General features: G+C 33.3%; 1 protein-coding gene across 2 annotated transcripts in view; it reads left to right on the top strand.

Annotated features, from left to right (window-relative positions):
* Positions 1 to 2,448: 2,448 nt before the first annotated feature.
* Positions 2,449 to 19,606, top strand: part of LOC110456302 (brain-specific homeobox protein homolog) — a 30,969-nt gene continuing 13,811 nt past the window's right edge. Inside the window, exons 1-2 of one of the 2 annotated variants that reach the window (XM_021506952.1) lie at positions 2,449 to 2,491; positions 17,854 to 18,146. In XM_021506952.1, the coding sequence (XP_021362627.1) occupies positions 17,882 to 18,146 (265 nt within the window). In that variant the 5' untranslated portion in view covers positions 2,449 to 2,491; positions 17,854 to 17,881. Of the gene's footprint in view, positions 2,492 to 3,022; positions 3,558 to 17,853; positions 18,147 to 19,606 lie in introns of those variants that run through there. The other variant, XM_021506951.1, reaches the window with a different exon arrangement.

Raw genomic sequence — 19,606 nt, 5'->3', positions numbered from 1 at the left:
TATTGAAAAAAAATCACTTTTACTTGTATGCATTTTTGGGGGAAAAAAAGCTGATGGCATGGTAGAAAATGCAGAAGAAAAGTTGTCCGCGTAATTTTATCGGTCAAAAATAACAATTTAACACAACATATGATTGTTGGTGTGTGGGTTTTTTTCACCATTTGCTGAACAAATTCATACAATATCTTCCACGTGTGTTACCATATTTATATGAATGTTTCCACAACCACATATGTATTAAAAATATAATTTTCCTCTAAATTATGAAAGTCAAATATCTTTATTTTATTCCTAAATCTCAGAAAAGCGATTTTGGTTTCCCCTTCCCCTCATCTTAAATAAAAAAAACAATCTCATTTATCACCAGCGTTTGCAGATTTAACGCTTGATAGAGAAAGTTCTGCCATTAAACTTTCTTTTAATAATCAATGACTGGAAAATGCGTTTTTCTTTCTAAAACAGACACAAAAATAGGAGGTCCGTGTGCTTCTTTTTTGTCAAATTGTTATTGTGAGAATTTTTACCTTTTGCGGGGTCAAAAAATCAATGAAATTCCATAACACTAAATAAGTTTAAAAAAAATACAAATCATGAATTAAATTCTGATTTTGTTGCATATAACAGTCATTATACTTAACATTATAAACTTGTACAGCAACAATTGACTTGCTACATTTTAGTGGTTAATCTAGGCAGTTTCGTTTACAATGTAAGCGGTTGAACCGGTTTGATCAGAGCTGTTCGTTTAAGAAATAAGGTCGGACCTAGTAATCAGATGCTGTTTCAGGCCAGCATTTTACAAAGCATTGCAAGGCCTGCATAAACATTTGCAGGTCCACCAGGCTTAATACCCGAAATTGTTACATTTAAAAACGGACTAACCGGTTGTTCCGCATAAACGAACAGGCCCCTAGTGTCAAAAATGTGAAATTTTGGCATTTAGTGACGCGCAAGAAATACACATTTTCGAAATGGCCGCCGGAATAGGTCATATTTTAAAATTCACGTCAGAAAATCTACCAACAACAGACATCCAGTTTTTGCTTTTTAAATTTAATTATGATGAGTATTTTTTTACGTGATTTAAACCTCAGAAGAAAGCATACTGAACATGATTTTTTCATTGTTACATAAATTTTAATCTAATAATTTCTTATATATATATATTACTGATATTCATAAGTGTATAAACATCATTACTTTCAATAATCCAACATTGTTATACTACAATATTTAGCAGTTCATAGAGATTCCCTTTATTGATGAACACTCCCAAGATTTTATCAATTTAGTTTATTTATATCATGAATGAGGGGGATGTTTAAGATATTGAGAAGCAGTGCCCTTTTTACTGAGAGGAATCACTTTTTTATTACCACCCTTTCACACGGTGACAGCCGACCGGTTTCGCTATCAATAATTAAATATATCGGTAACCATCATCAGTAATTGCTATTTCATCTTTTGTTTTGGGTAAATTATCAAGTAAAATCGTGGCGGCAGTAACATTATGACAGTAACCGGAGGAAAGGGAAAAAGGAAGAAGAACGAGGCCATGTACTTGTTCAAAATTCCTATGAAAAGAATAAATTATTTATTAGCATGTCACGATTTTTTACATTTTTTTTCTTATACAAATTATGCCGCAACAATAAAAATTATCCCGAACCCACTAATTGGTCTACGAGACACGATTGATATCATTGTCACAGAGATGCGCAATAAATATCAAAAGAGAAAGTCTTCACATTAAAACTAGCAATAACATTTCATCATTATAATTAAGATAGACATGTTTTACAGATTTGTAAATTTTAATATGCTGTCTCCTGTTGTCTCAATATACAATTACATATCTTTAATTCAAAAACTGCATCAAAAATTATTGATGATTATTAGTATATAAAATATTTGTTATCGTTTGTACAAAGCAATACAAATGATTCAAACAAAGTAGTAATTAAGAGGACGTCAACCCTCGTGTCCAATCTTTATAACACGTATCTCGATATTTATAACATATGTCACCTACAGTCTACAGAGCACCTGTCCATTCACCACTTGTACAACGATAATGGTCGTATTTATCCTCGATTCCTCAATAATTCTCCTGCCAGACTCCACGTGACCTGGAGGATATAATTTCTATTATTAGTTAGATAAATAACCACAAACAACCAAAGGTAGAACACAAACACAGGTGTCACTGATACAGCTTTAAGTATTAACGTATACACTCACGGTTTTTTTGTATTGTTTCGATTTTTCGCCAGACGGGATAACGGCAATTCCTGGTAGTGCAATTAGTCGCCATTGTTGGTTGAGTTTTTTTAAACAACCAATCAGTAGGGTCGTTACAAAGAATTGTCGGGTTTGTTATTGTTGTGACGTAATACAAGTCGACCGAAGTGCAATTGACATGTCTGTCGCTGGGTGAATGTCCGGAGCTCGGTGCTATCACAAACACAATCGGATCAGGTTATTTTTTAAGGTGTCCGCATTATAAGGTCATCTTGATCTGTACGGCACTGTGTTGGTACGATATGGTCAGCTTTAATCACCAAACTAAGATGTTTTCGTGGAATTCTATCTACTTCTGTAAACAACCAAAACGTATATGTAGACTAGTAACTCCATGTATGGTTAAAGACGTAGTTAGATATTAAGGGTAGCGCTGCCAGGAATCCCGATATTAATGAAAAAACAATATCTGTTTCGTACAGTAAGCACACAATACTTGTACTGTTGAAATGAAATTTTAAAAACCGTGTCACTAGGACAATTTATGATACCGATTGGAGAGCGATCTAATATGTCCTGTTACACGAGCGGTAGAACATTGAAAATAGTATAAACTTATTGATTGAATTAAAATACGATGTCGATGGGTTAGAAATCGAGTAACGATCAAAGATACCCCGTCGGTACCTCAACGTAGAGCTCTCTCACCGATTATACGTCATCAGCTGGACAATTGTATCTCATGAATATTCATTATCAGTACAATAGGTATATCAAAATAGCTCAAAATGGCCGAATTTCTTGACCACCTCGTTAACATGTACATATCTGTATATTTGAGAGTTTGGTCCTTTGAAGAGACATGACATTACGACGGGATCAAGGGATCGAGATATTCCAACGAATTTTATAAAATTTCAGTAATTTTATTTTTTTCATAACTCTGAAGGAGTGTTTCCTTCCTTCTAGCAAAATCGAGTTTTTACGGTTTATTATTCGAGTGGATTGTTTTATTTCAAAAATTGGATTTTGAAAGACGTCCCACGGACCTGACATCATGGAAATATCTCTTGTGTTTCGAAGTTCCCTAACGAATGGATCCAATACACTAGTGATGTAAATACTATAGATGAAGCACGTGGCCTTGTACCTACCAGATCTACAAATTCGACAACATATCTTGGGATTTTCTCGAAACGATTTGATAAACTGGTGTTATAAAACGGGACAGAACTTTAGCTTTTTGGACTGAAGATGCTTCAAAGACTTTTTCACGACAGTGTATCACTTGTACTTCTTCATCTCTAAATTTGTCGGTAAGTTGTTTTTATTGGGGGATGTCAACACGTTCAGCCGGAGTTTTCAAACAAATTCTTATCCCATAATTTGTTATAAAATATCTGACAATATTAAAACATAGATTCAATTTTAGCTGCAGTGTTCTTAAGTTTTTAAGGGACATCAGATTAAACTAAATTGAATTGTTGAAAATCGAGAAATCAAATTAACTGACAAAGCTAATTATTTTTTTGAGAGAAACATAATGCATACAAATGATTTTAACTCAAAGAACTTAAAACGAAATTTATTTCTTTGTGCCAGCTAAAATAATAACCTAAGTTTCATAAAAACTAATTTGTACTGATCAGTTATAAAAAAAGGAAATATAGAAAATTTCTGCAATTCATTTTATTTCTACAACTAATCTAAATTTAACATGCAGGTTTTCAAGAAATAGCTCATATACCTTTACTCGCCGATCATATATAGATCCACATGGAACTAATAGGAGCTTCTTCCCATTATAAATGTCAATGTCTGTTAAACCAGGTATGTACATACATTGAAATAATTTATAAGATATGAAGTACTATTTTTAATTCACAGTTTACACTATTTCAGGATAAATTTACCATTTAAAATAGAAGATTTGAGCTACATATACAATTCATTTTTTTTTTTTTTGTATTAGGATCCATCCAGTATCAAAATTGAGATTAAATGGTTAATTATATCAAATATCAAACTTATTATAAATGTAGTAAATAATTTCTGTGATAATGCAGTTATTATTTATAAACATGAAATATTAACGGTGGACAAGTTAAGAAATAAATGGCAATATAAAAATCGTTTAATTTTCATTTCAAAACATCTTGACAAAATATAGAGAATATATATAAATTTCTAACGTTTGTTGTGAAATTCTTATGTTAAATTACACTGATATAAATATCAATCAAAGTTAATGAAGTATTTAATTCAATTTAATATCATAATAAATAACTTTAGTGAATCATTATTATGATTACATTTGCTGGGGCGATATCTGCTAATGACTTACAGGGACTCTGGCTCATCGGAGTAGCAGAAATCGATATATGTCGTATCTAAGCGCCGGGATCGGGGACAGGTTTAAACAATGTATATATCCGTCATTTTTGAATTTATATAATTTTAATTAATTTATATATATATCCGGTAATTGAGTATACTTCGGTTTTAGCGTTTCCCCTAAATTGTTCTAGTTATCAACAACAGTTTCTCTCCTCACTTTTCGCCCTATTTATCAACTATGCCAAAATGTACTTGAAGATTTCACGTCAAGATATGTAGGATTATTACGTCTATCAATTTAAACCATAACCACTATTTAAAAATTAGAATATTTTAGATAGGAAAAAAATATGTAAATAAATAAATAAATTCATTCATTCCAGCGTCCTTTTTTAACGTAAATACAGACTTGAAATGTTCCTTCCTAAGTCTCGAAATAAACTCAACTAACTTTATAATATAATAGCAACCACTTTTAAATTTCTGTGTACAAAGACAGTAAATCAACGGAGTTGTTATTTAGGTTTAAAAATTAAAAATAAATCGTTAAAAATTGGAATAAAATATGGAATAAGAAATGTTTAAATGAAATTTAAGAGGGTCAGTTCACAAGGAATAAAACACAACACCTGTCTCACTTTGGACAAATATACACCAACACTACACATCTTGAATATCTTTTAGTTTAAAGAATATTTTATTCAATAATCAACAATATCACAGATACAAATACAAATAATGGACGGGAAAACAAGCTTAGAGCTTAACATCTCTTATTTGTTATTATTTTTATATTGCATGATGTTTTGTGTCTCAATTTAATGAATTTCATATTAATTATGTTTATAATCGATATGTGGTGTGCGGTCTTTATTTACAAGTCAACACATCTGACATTCAGATATTTATATCCAAAACAGGTTATTTTTCATATTCAATTTTGAAGAATAAATATTGAGATCGTTTTTGACAAGGTTATAATCGGTAAATACTGGCATTTCTATGAATTGTGTTCAATCAAGAAATTGGATTTATTTCAATTGTAGAACTAAATTCTATGTCATAAATCGATGATACAGTTTAAGTGACATTCGAATGTTTTGATGACAGACAAGACTGGTTGTCTGTATTACAATCTACTGTTTCAGTCACGTTTTACTTTATTTTCTCGGTCATACTATCGTCTACCCTTTGAGAATGTTAAATATCAATGTTTGTTTGTGAATTTTTACTGAACCAACTTTTATTTTTGAATACTTTTTATTATGAAATCAACGGATTTAAGGTACAATTTACGATTTTGATGGATAAAATCATCGTCTCGCAAATATCTATAAAACTAAATTTCCAAACCTGCATATACATATCATGCGTTGGTATATATACAGTCAACATCTAAAATTACGAGTATTTCTTTCAGAAAAAAATATTTAGAATTCTAAAAGATAAAACCTTTGTTCCTGTGTTGGATGTGAAGCAAATATTTGGTCAAATTTCGCTCCATTGACTTAATGTGGATACTGGTATTTAAAAACTATATGAACACGTTATGTTTTGATAATGTGTTAAATTTTAATATGCAATAAATATAATATATAGCAAGAAAAACATCCTGATAAATCCAACGAATTTGTTCTAAAATAGGTTCGTATTTTTACGCATATTAAGAGACATTTTCACTCACCAGAACTGGACTAATTCATGTAATAATGAATGCAAAATGTTGTTAATTCTGCTTCAAATAAACATATTATAATTAAAATATTTTAGCAGTCGGTATAATGAGGCACAAATTCCTGATTTAAGATTTTGGACATTTTTTTAAGAAATGTAATTGACACAACTTTTTTTTCATATTGACCAGCTATAACTGAAGATGGATAAATATGGATAACAATCGTCACGCGAATATGCTTAACATCTACGTTCACCTAATATGGTCTGGCATTTTGTTCAATTTAAAAAAAATATTTATGAACATGTAAGATATGTTTTACGAAACGTATACATATATATATAGAAAATACTATTGACTTTCTCTTCATGAAATATTCCAAATCTGGTACAGTTTATTATTAAAGGTTTCCTATCTTCGATTGCAAGGAAAGAAAAATGACGCGATCATGTTAGTTACAGTATTTAGCCATGACAAATATACCTCTCCCTTACACAGCTAAACATCTTCTTTCTAATATGGTCTGGCATTCAAATCAAATTCAATAGATAACTTATGAAAAAGTTATATAAGTCATAAATGCACATGATAATATATAATATACAACATTTATATAGCGCCCTATATAATTTGTAAAATTACTCTAAAGCGCTATAGGGAAAATATTGATTTTCTTTTCATAATAAACTATTTTATATAACGTATTGATATACACAAATGTACAAGTGATAAGTTATCAACATTTGATGCTAAATAATCAATAATCAATAATCAATACTATATAGGTAATTGCAGTGTTTAATTAATACAAACGGTTGAACCGGTCGGACCAGAGTTGTTCGTTTATGCTATAAGGCCTGACCTAGTCATATCTGACGCTGCTTTCAGGCGAGCCTTGACAAATGCAGGTTACATTAAAAAAACCGGACAAGCCGTTTATTCCACATGAGCATGTTAACATAGACATCAACCAGACAACCCGTGGACAAGTAATTATAACATAACATTATAGAGAATTCAAAACTGAAGTTCTCTATGGTTAATTAAAACTTTTATGATATAGTATTTTACTTCAAAAAACGGACTCGGTATTACAGTGTATATTATCCTAAAATGATGTTTGTTAAATTGAATATCATGTGATAATGGTGTAAATCTAGACTATGTGGTTTGTACTTCATGTATTATGATATTTAGACCAAAATGTCGATAGTCTATAAAATGTTTTGATCTTCGATGAAATGAAAACAATACAACATTTATCTTATGCTAAACAATCTAAAATTACTGATCACTATAAGTTGTTAATACAGAAAAAATCCATTATGTAAGTTCTAAGCCGAGGCAGAAACAGGCAGAAACAGAAGAACAGAAAATAAGGAAAATATTGGAGAAAGACGACAATTAGCTAAAGTTATGTGTAACTTTAATCGCTAAAAGTTAAATTAAAATCGGCTGTCAGATTACATGGGAACCCACTCTTCATTTCGCAAATGTATACAAGCAGCTAACCAGGAGGGGTATTCTGTGTAATTATAATTCCGGCTCGCTCATATCAAATGCTCACGTTTAATAAATCATATATTTAACATAAAAATATATTGAATAAATATGTTTAATTGATATGAAATGACTGTTTTAGATAGTACAAGTTTTGGTCTGAGATTAATGCAATTCAGAAATAAACACATTAGCCTGGTCTTAAAGCTCATTAGCACAAGATCATATAAACCAAGCTCCGTATTGCGTTGTCCCTCATCTGTCTAAAGATTCTATAACGCACGCTATAGCTAATTAAGTACTATATACATGTATATGTTGTACTGAAATGACTATGAGACAAATGGCGTAAAGGATAACAACACAATACAGTACAGACCCATTTAATCTAGATATAACATTATTCTGGTTCCTGTAGATGGCGCACGCCTGCCACAGTTCTGAAGACGCTTTGGCAGTTACGTTGTCACGCTTGTGTTCGGAAACAAGAAAACACCGAATACATTGAACAACATTGAATGATATTAGCATTAATTTTACACACTGTAAATGAGAAATGCCAAAATATGACACCTCAAAATTTAATAACACCATTTTGCGTAAAATGTGCAAAATTTTAGAATAGCAAAACTATTTTTATTGTACAGCTTTAACAGTCGGAGTAATACCAATCTTGTTGAATACATTAATTTAAGTATGATAAATCTCTAACAGATCCATTATATATATATGACATAACAGTTTGTAAATCAATTGCTGTAATGATCAATGTAAAAGGCGTGAATCTTTAGCATTGTCCGCGGTAACTTGTCGTGTGTGACGGGTGATATAAGGCGGGTTACGCGTGCAGTATATACATATGTATATATACTATGTCAGCCTGTCAAAAGTATTGATTTTTAAAAGGACGTAAAATGCCAGCTTTCGTGTCTACGCCAAATTCACTGAACAAGTAATATCGTCTTGAAGGAAAATTAGGCACAAAATAAGATAATTCACCTTACTTGTATGTCTAAAATCGTTCGACAACCATCGTTTCAAACCAATTCGCATCATTTTTCATTTCATTATATGAAATTAAGTAGCATTACTTCACTTAAAGGAGCAATTTTCCCGCGCCAAACCCATTTACTCATATTAGGAAAGCTTTTAAATATTGTTCAGAAATCGCTTAGACGCTGAAAGCTTGTAACTTAGTGTATCCGACACCCACAGTCCTAGTGATGCTTGTTTCTGCGACGCACGCTGGGAGAAAAATTACTGAAATTGCTAAACCGACTGAAAACGGTTCCTGTGACGAATGGTGATGACGGGTGCGGGCATTACTTTGGTGTTTCAGGACACGTTGTTCTCGTGTAAACTATACCGAACTGGCGAGAATTAAACTAATTTGGGCTAATTCCCATCATTGTAGTTGTTAAACGCACGATAGCTGTCAGGACGAAATTATCCGCGGGCCTTAAATCTGATTGTCAGCCCTAAGGCCCACACGTGATGCACGCAAGCGCGCGGACTTCGGAGTTCTTCCTTCGCACGCAAGTTCAGAGCGCCACCTATCACCAGACTGACACCTTCTCGCTCATATGAAGTGTAAATAAACACAGAAAAAAGTGATTTTAATACAAAGTCAACAATACCCTATATCTAGATGTCATATTTATCGATATGAACGACAAAACACTGCCATTTTCAATAATCTTGACGATGACTGTTTTGATCACGCAGAAACTTCATAGAATACAAATAGATATGATTCCAGCTTCTGGTTAATTGTCTTACAAAACGAACTTCCGGTGTACTGTCTTATTTCCGTTTGCGATTATTTACTAGTCACGGATTTATAGTAAATCATGGTACATGTATACAAAGATATATTTAAATTTGTAATCAGGTGTTGATTGAATTTTTATTATTGCCCCCTTCAAGAGACGGCAAAAACACATTTCTGTAGGGGAATCCTGCTGGATTCGCTTGAGAAAAATCGTATTAAAATCAAATCGTTTTCTTGTTTGAAATATCGTTACCCCGACTTATCCAGAAAGCCCCTGTTTTCATAGTCTCCTGCATTTATAAATATGGAAACGAAAAATCAACATAAACGAAGCTTTAAATAGAAACCCTAAAACGAAAATGAAACATAATTACATCTAAATCGAATATCTTAACTTGCTATGGTGCTGCAGAAAACCGGCTTTTTGTTGTAGTTTTTCCATTTCATTAAGAACTTAGTTCGCTTAAAGAATGGTGTCAACGTTCTGACTGTTGTCAATACAAAGGCATCTTACAACATTGTTTATTTAACTGATACGACTCTTGTCGTTTATGACACTCACACCCACACACCTACAGGTAATCGTATCTATAAAATTTGGTAATAGAAACAATATTCCAAAATTGAATTTGTTAAGCTGTTTCGTCCTTTTAGGTCTCATCGGTAATGCTAGGGGCCAAAAAGTAGGAAACCCAATAGAACCCCTTGAATGAATGAATTTTATGAATGAGAGAAGCATGTCCTGTATAACACATAGTAACACTAGCTGATTACACATACCTGCACTTTTTTATACTGATTAGGGAGTCTATGAACCAAGTAATAAGCAATGATAAATAAGTATTTAACCTAACTGAATATACAAATGACTGAAATATCGCAGTATGAACACAACTATTAAGAAACCTAGTTCAGAAAGTATACAATCTGATTGCTGAACGGATATTATTAACCAGGACCTTCATTGTTATTGCTCAATAAAAAAAAAATCATTTCATTTTAATCTAAACAAAGTCCAATGGTCTTTATGCTTAATGACGTATTTTATTTATGATTATTACGAAGGGCATTTGAGGGCACTGTTTCCAAGTATGGATCTCTGGCAACAGAGGGCGCTGTTTTCGAGTATGGGTCTCTGGTAACAGAGGTTGCTGTTTCCAAGTATGGATCTCTGGCAACAGAGGGCGCTGTTTCCATGTATGGATCTCTGGCAACAGAGGGCACTATTTCCAAATATGGATCTCTGGCAACAGAGGGCACTATTTCCGAGTATTGGTCTCTGGCAACAGAGGGCGCTGTTTCCATGTATGGATCTCTGGCAACAGAGGGCACTGTTTCCAAGTATGGATATCTGGCAACAGAGGGCGTTGTTACCGAGTATTGGTCTGTGGTAACAGAGGGTTCTGTTTCCAAGTAGGGATCTCTGATAAAAGAGGACGCTGTTTTCGAGTACCGATCACACGACACGTAAACGCAGTAACACTTCAAAACGCAAAAAGAAATCAAAATCNCGCTGTTTCCATGTATGGATCTCTGGCAACAGAGGGCACTGTTTCCGAGTATTGGTATCTGGCAACAGAGGGCGCTGTTTCCAAGTATGGGTCTCTGGCAACAGAGGGCGCTGTTTCCAAGTATGGATCTCTGGCAACAGAGGGCACTGTTTCCGAGTATTGGTCTCTGGCAACAGAGGGCGCTGTTTCCATGTATGGATCTCTGGCAACAGAGGGCACTGTTTCCAAGTATGGATCTCTGGCAACAGAGGGCGCTGTTACCGAGTATTGGTCTGTGGTAATAGAGGGCTCTGTTTCCAAGTAGGGATCTCTGATAAAAGAGGGCGCTGTTTTCGAGTACCGATCACATGACACGTAAACGCAGTAACGCTTCAAAATGCAAAAAGAAATCAAAATTTTCTCTGATTATCATCACCCTTTTTAACTCTTTTATGTGATATCATATTTTAGATTGATTTAAAGGATAACATTCAAGGTTTTAAAGAGCAAATACAAAGCAGTATAACAATATACCGATAATAAACAAAAACTTTGCCAATTCCTTGCAGCTACGAAACTGTTGGAAACAGCGGATTAGAAGCAGAAGGGATTAACGAAATGCTTGTTATCCCAAAATGTTCCAATTTTCGCAGCAATTGGGAGTAAAATGTGGATATAACGACAAAAAGGGCTCATACCTAATTAACTAATACCAACAATACGGTAAGAGGCGACGGGAAAGTAGCTTGGATTTTTCTATTCTGTGCACGAGACGGCGATAAAGGCAACTTAACGGTTCATTACGAAAGGTCGGGAAAAGTTGCGTTGCTGTTCGGAATCCCTCTGAGAATATTACCTTACAATCCGGTCGGTTCGCGGAACATCAGACGAAGATTTTAGAAAATTAGTCTCATTGGGATTTGGATAAACCCGACACACAAGCGTTTCCCCTTCGTCCTCATTTGTTTCCCTAATTGGGAAAATATTCACATCAAGCCGTTTTATTTGCTATTACCATGCCTAGTTACTAGTTTATCTTGTCAGAATGCTCGCCGCGAGACCGTCCCCAGGGGGCGCTGCTCGCACGCCATACCATAATTAAACATATTCACAAATGACGGAAAACCGTTAGGAAAACAACCTAATCAATGCGTTCTTTGGTGGACGCGTTTATCTAATATCCCTCAATTCAATCAAGGGCTCACAATCCAATTGTAACTTTTCTTTAGCAAATACAAGCACGCATCTACCCTGCTGGGGTCAAGTGGAAATGTAACTATAAGGAAAAACAACTCTTAACCGTCCTTCTGTTCGGATGTTTCCCGTAAATCTGTTTAACTTGTGGAGAGACTTAATGTAGCTTTGGTATCCGTCACATTATTATTGTCGTTATAGTTACAGACTTTTAAGAATTGGATCATAAATATTTACGTAAATTAGTTCATTCTTTAAGTTAAAAGAGAGGTCCTATCTAAATTTGTATATTTTTTTAACGCGTCGATGATTGTATGTGATAAACATTTGGTATGGTTATCCCCCTTTGTTAAGGTATGAGCCAGTATCTTCCTGTTCATGTAGAGGGCGCACTACTCCAAAACATTGCTGTTGTTTACACTATGGTATTTTTTATCGTCGTTGGCGTGTTTTTGCTGTGGAACTGTTCACTTATTCGCGTTCGCTGAATCAGCGCAAAAATCTATTTACTGAAATAACAATGGTGGCACTAATTGTAGTGCAAAAACGTTCGCTCTACTTACAGTTCATATGGTGAAAATTTCAAGTCAAAGTTATCACTTACACGAAGTCATACACAAGACAAAATGTACTCTAATATAACAAAGCATCGTTTCTCATTTTTACCGTGGTAAACGTTTTTCCCCAATAATTTGTTATAATGATAACTCGATATGATGCAAATCACGTGATGGGCGTCAAAGCTCCTTAAACCGACTACACTTCAATTATTGTTACTAAAGAGACCTTCAGGTCTATAGGTATACCGATGTGCTATAAATAAACACTGTCAACTGTGTCGAAACAAAACAATAATTAGCATCTCGTGACAATGCTTTGTACTGCAGTAATATTAATACAGCTGACAATAGTGTCTTTATTTATGTCGGTACAACTATAGTATCTAATGATCGTTTTGTTGATTATTAGAAGGTTGAAAAGACATTGCATGCTGTTTTTTTCTTCTGACCAATGATATGCTTTAACAGTAGATATAGCTGACTTGTGTGTAGGTGATAACAGGAACAAATGGGAATATCATTAGAGCAATATACACTTGGATATCAACTTAGAACGTATTTATTGGATTATGATTGGATATTTGCATAAACATGTACTGTCCATCAATATCAGTTCGAAACGATAGTCCTGTGATATTGTTAATTGAATATGGTACTGTGATATTGTTTNGTGCTATAAATAAACACTGTCAACTGTGTCGAAACAAAACAATAATAAGCATCTCGTGACAATGCTTTGTACTGCAGTAATATTAATAAGGTTGAAAAGACATTGCATGCTGTTTTTTCTTCTGACCAATGACATGCTTTCACAGTAGATATAACTGACTTGTGTGTAGGTGATTGTAACAGGAACAAATGGGAATATCATTGGAGCAATATACACTTGGATATCGATTTAGAACGTATTTATTGGATTATGATTGGAAATTTGCATAAACATGTACTGTCCATCAATATCAGTGCGAAACGATAGTCCTGTGATATTGGTGATTGCTATGGTCCTGTGATATTGTTTATTGTTTATGGTTCTGTAATTATTGGTGATTCAGGTTTTAAGTTAAATATGATAATTGTAAAACATGGTTTGTATGCCTTGTTAGATGCTATCATGTATACATATATTAGAGGAAAAAAAGGAATTCATATAAGTGTGCCGAATACTCCGTTCAAATTTGGGGCAATGAATATGTTTAAATCGTAAAAGTCGAAAATCGTTTCTTTCTGCGATTGCTCAACAGGATTTGTCTCCTTTAAGTCTGATCGATTCGTCCGAGTATATCAGAAAATGGCCCTATAGAGCCTACACAGCTTACATACTCGTATCAGATCACATAACAAGTTTGCAAAGAGCACAAGCGGACAAACTCATGTCTGTCCAGGGTTTTCTAGGTAGAAGACACAAATGTAGATTATATCTGAATAACATTGTTGTCTTGTATGGTTCATGAAGAGAAATCAAAGATGATGTGATGTGTGATATCCTTTTATATATTTATTCGGTACTTACGAAAAGTCAACCGTTCAAGCATCGGGACAGGTGAAACAGTCTTTGTCTGTAGTTGCTGATTGCTTGTGTCTTAATTTTTTTATATTTTTTTTTGTTTCTTGTCGCCTGTTTTTTCTCTATTTTTAATCCACTTATTGTTTCTTGCTGATATTGTTATGATTTTTTATTTTCATTTTTTTTTGTTCTTGTTTCTTATCCGACATCTTACGATATCGTGCGAATACCTAACAATAACTTAATCCTGCTTGAAGCAAGTATTTCTATTGGTTTATTTTTTTATGTTATCAGCTCATGATATAACAAACTGACGAAAGAACCACTTTCGGTCCGGCCGGAAGTTGTGTTCTGTCACCTGTGTTGCTGAGTGATTGAACTTAAAACAACTGTAGCTTCATTTTCACTCAGTAGTGACAGACATCTCAATACAAACATGTAAACAACTGAATTTGTCGATTACGGTGAATGAAACCCCACGAACTGTAACAAGCGTTTTGATTGGATGATGGAAACAGTTTCTTTTTGGCGTCGGCATATTGTTTTTTAATTGATTTTGTGTAATGCATCATTTGATGCGTGATTTATCAAATTTAATGTTTCAAAATATGTATTCGTCTTTTTATTTATATTAAAATTAGTATAAACTTTAATGATTTGTTTACGCTATTGAGCCATAACATAAAACAGGAGTGTACCCTGAATAAACCGTAGAACGGTTTTTAAAAGGATTACACACCTTTTTAGTGTTATGGCTCAATCACATAAATATTCATTCAAGTCAATCCTTAAATACAGCTCACTTTGCAGCGTTGATATACGTAAACTCTATTTCTATCGAAGGAAGCGAGCTTTTAACTTTCTTTGCCAGGTATTAACTTACACATAAAACCCCTACTGTTTTAGGCACGTAGTATTTACCATTATATTATTGTGTTTATTTTTTATATTTGTTATAGTTTGTTTTCGATTTATTAAAGGTTTCTTCGGTTGTTCGAATGACATTATATTAATGAGAGTTTTGTTCCCGACTCTTGATGCGTTGTTTTCATCATTTAAGTGTTCATTTTGCTTGTGTCTTGTTTTCTAGGGTTTTAGTTCCTTTGTTTTTTGTTTCGTATTTCTGACTTTGGTTGCTAGTTATTTGCTACATATTGTTGCATACTTGTTACATATTTATTGATGATCGTTGTTTCGTGTTGCTTGTTAGGTATATCTTGATTACACGTTTATTCTTGTTCTTATTTCTTCCCATTCTTTTTCGTTCGACATTTTAATTTAATTACTTGTTTCTTGGTTATTGTTACGTTTTGATTGGTTCGGTGGGGTGTCTTTTTTCTCATGATTTTTTTTATTGCTTCTTGGTGATTAATTGTTGCCTATTTTTTATTTTTTTATTATTCTACATTCTTTTTATCTTATTTCTCATTTCTTGATTCTTATTTCTGTTTCTCTTTTTTTGTAATTGTTTTAATTACTTTATTCCTTTTTTTCTTTCTGTTTTTTTTTTATTTCTGTTACTTGGCTGTTATTTCGTGCTTATTTTCTCGATGCGTCCTCTCTCGTTTCTTACGAAATGAGTCTGAAAACTAGAAACAGCAGTGAAACAATGATAAAAACTTATTTAAGTTTAATAACGTATTACTATTCTACGATTTTAAATAATTTGTTAGAAATCAATCATCCTTTCTCCCAAACATGGTCTTTTGAAATGAAGATAGCTGAAACGTCACTGGACACTCAGCCCGTACAGATGTTTCGTCGGATTTTTGTCGAATATCAGCGATACTAAACTCAATAATGCATTAACTGTTTTTTAAACAATGCCCCACAATTTACTTTTTTACGTTTTTGTAACGAACTGATTTCACAACCTCCTCTTGACGATTCAAATAAATACAACAAACACGTTTTTACCAAAACTATTCGTGGCCATCTTTGTATGTTAAGTGTTTTGTTATTTGGTTTCGTACAAGCGTTTTGAAAGGCCTATTTGTCCAAAAACTATCCAGGAACATCTGGCTTGACAGCCAAGATTTCGACGAGACATTTTTGTTTTACAAGCTACAAAAAGCAATCCCTGAAAATAGAATAATTGGTTTTCAGCAACTCAAAGGGAAAATATGTTGTGACCAACATGTGTGTATCAACCAATAAAAGTAAGTCGTGTATGACGATAATCACAGAAAATTTGAATAGATAATCATTAAAAACAATCAACGTTTTGAACATTTTGTTTGTAACAAGCCAAGCAAAGTAAACTTTTTTACTGCAACACAAAGTATGATGATATCGGCAAACACGTGTTGAAGCTATGTAGAAACATTGACTTATAATGACTACTTCCGGGTTACTTAAAGTGTATATACGATATTCGAATTCGGAAATAATGGACTGTAATAAAGTGATATGGACTGTGATAAAATAACATGGACTGTAACATACTAATTTCATCTTGACGTGTGAGATCAAAACTTCTGCGGCAACTAACATTACGCTCTTACGAATTCTGTATTATTAATTAATCATAATTAGATTCTATCAAAAACACTGTCGCTGTAATGATATTAAAGGAGAAACTAATAGAGAAAATAGAAAACCCTGAATCCGGATCACGACTATTTATTGTATTCTATTCTTCCTAACTTCTTTATCATCCCGACGCGGTTAGCGAGACAAGCATCATCTCCGAGTCCGCTTTCGCAATGACACGCCGACTTTCCTTCCAAGCCGGAGTCGCTAATTAGCCCCATACTCTACACAGAAGCATAAGGGCTCAGATGGCTTCATGACAATCTCAAATGATCACGAATCAACGCTATAAGGCGACCGGAATAGCAAATTACAAGAGGAAGGAGAAGGAAATGATGAATTAGAGTGTTTTAAAGTGGAATTAACAAGTCCCCTGCGCTGATTAATTTCATCCATTTACTAATAACATTTGATTAACTACACCTCCGGTTTCCTCCGCCATTCTAGGCTCGTGCGGCCGTCGACAAATAGTCCAGGCGGAGGGATAATTGTGCATTTTGTTGAAGAGGATAGTATTTAGCGATTTGATTTTTATCTCTGTCGAGCGCTGTAACATCCTCCCCTCACACAGACTGGCTCGTCTGAACACGACGCACGCGCCAACATAGGGAGCTACTCACTTTAGCTTCAAATTGGGATTATTTGTTTAAAAGTTTATCTTCAAATTATATTATCGACGTAAGTTTATAATTGATAGGTCAATTAATTAATGTACCAAATAAGAGAAAACTTTTCTTACAAAATCCCGGCATCTTAGTTTTTTTGTTCTTCATTTGTTGTACGACAAAAACTTGGTGTTAAAACAGGAGATAGTTTTCAATTTCATTATAATCTAAATCTCTCATTTATTACAGGTACACAATAATTTTTGAAATTCCTTCTTTGAGATTAAAATGTCATTTAATTTATAATATCAACTTTTAAACAAACAAATATCGTATTTTTCATTGTTATCCTTCATTAAAATGAGAAATTGTTGTATTGATATTAACGATTATTCCAAGCATTACATGAATATTTGATTTACAATTATTTCTAACTAATTTCAGAAATTGGATTTTCGGTTACCACGACAACATGAACCTCACACCGTTCAACTCGGAAGGACACCCCGCTCCTCGTCATACCTCGTTTTTCATCGAAGACATTTTACTTCACAAACCAAAACAACTTTGTCGTGACGTCAGTTCTCTTTCAGCGCTAGTACGTCATCCAGGTCTCTCAGAATACGGGTACCCTTGTCTAGGGGGCGCTCATGTCATCTACCCGCACCAGTTTTTTCAGCATGCCCAGGGATTCATGCCAAAACATTCCGAGCACCCGTTTCTAATCCCGACCTCCGGTAAGTTTTTATCCAAATATTTGTCTTTATTTTCATTTCTTGTTTGACAATACATCATATTTACTTTATTATAAACTTTGTTTGTGTTTCATATGATGAAGTCTCTTTCAAATCCACTGTGTTCTGATTGTTTTCCTGATAAAATATACTGCAGTGTATTTTATATAAAGCAACTAAAATATTCGATAAAAATTAAAATACATAATAAAGAACAAAACTAACACAATAAAAGTTTTGCCAAATTCCTTTCCCTCTGACATTACATGACGCCAAAGTGACGACAGTGGCGGATCCAGAGACCTGTCGTCACGAAATAACAAAATAGTTATACTCTGCTCGTATATTCCAAGTAAATAATAATTAAACTTTGAAAATTGATATAATTTTGAAAATAATATTAATATAACTATTATATCCAAACACCAACAAATCACCTGTACTATATACACCAATATGTGTGACGCTCTCCCCGGCAGAGAACAACATACTTTAGGGAAAACCATGACACACTCATCCTGTAACCGAAGGTATCAATATCTACCGATATCTAAATATGCCTAAGAAATACCTTTCTAACCGTACTTATGGTCGTGTTGTTAAAATGTTCATAATTTAAAAAAAAAATCCACAAAGAAAACCTGTTCATATGAAAGCTAATTTTTCAGACCTATTAGGAATAAAGTCAATATTACTAGATTATTTTGTTTTATTTATAAATATGAAATATAATTCGTATTCTATTAACTAAACCTTCCTTGCAATATTGTGTAAAACGAATATAAAAAGAAAGAAAAACACGCACACAAAAATGCCAGCTTTTAAATCATATTTTTTCTGATACATTCTTACTTCATATAAGTTACCACGAAATAGATACAACAATTCATTATTATCATTTTAGACATAACAGAAAAAGAGAAAAAAGGAAAGAAGAAAGCGGGTATACAACAAACTAAAATAGATAATATCGGAGTCATAAATTTTAAAGATCAGTGTCAATTATTTTTTCTTAATAACAGAGTAACATTTTGATTACATCAATTTCTATAGAAACTACTCATGTAGCCCAAGATCCAGATTAATTATTCATACCGCCCGAAACCTAAACCAAGACAAATAGTAGCAGACTATACCAAACATTCGCCATCAACAGTTAGCACAATCATCGTCTTACTTTGCGAATGATCATGATCTTTTGTAAATATAACTTTTAATTACGTTAGCACTTTTAAAGCTGACAAAGAGAACAAATATATAACAAACCTATACAATTAACTGTTATCATATATCCTCGTCATCAAGGCATTAATAATTAATGGTAAAAACATTGGAAACACATTAAATAAAACAAAATGAACTGATTGTTTATAATAAATCATTTAAATTTCGTTACGATTTTACATTCGGCAAAAAGATTTACCAATACAAGATGCCTAGCTTTCTATTTTTTAATTGGAGAA

Source organism: Mizuhopecten yessoensis, unplaced genomic scaffold, assembly GCF_002113885.1.
Source record: "Mizuhopecten yessoensis strain PY_sf001 unplaced genomic scaffold, ASM211388v2 scaffold8649, whole genome shotgun sequence".
Taxonomy (NCBI): Eukaryota; Metazoa; Mollusca; class Bivalvia; order Pectinida; family Pectinidae; genus Mizuhopecten; species Mizuhopecten yessoensis.
The sequence above is the reverse complement of the archived record's forward strand: the minus strand, read 5'-3'. Positions and strand labels throughout refer to the sequence as shown.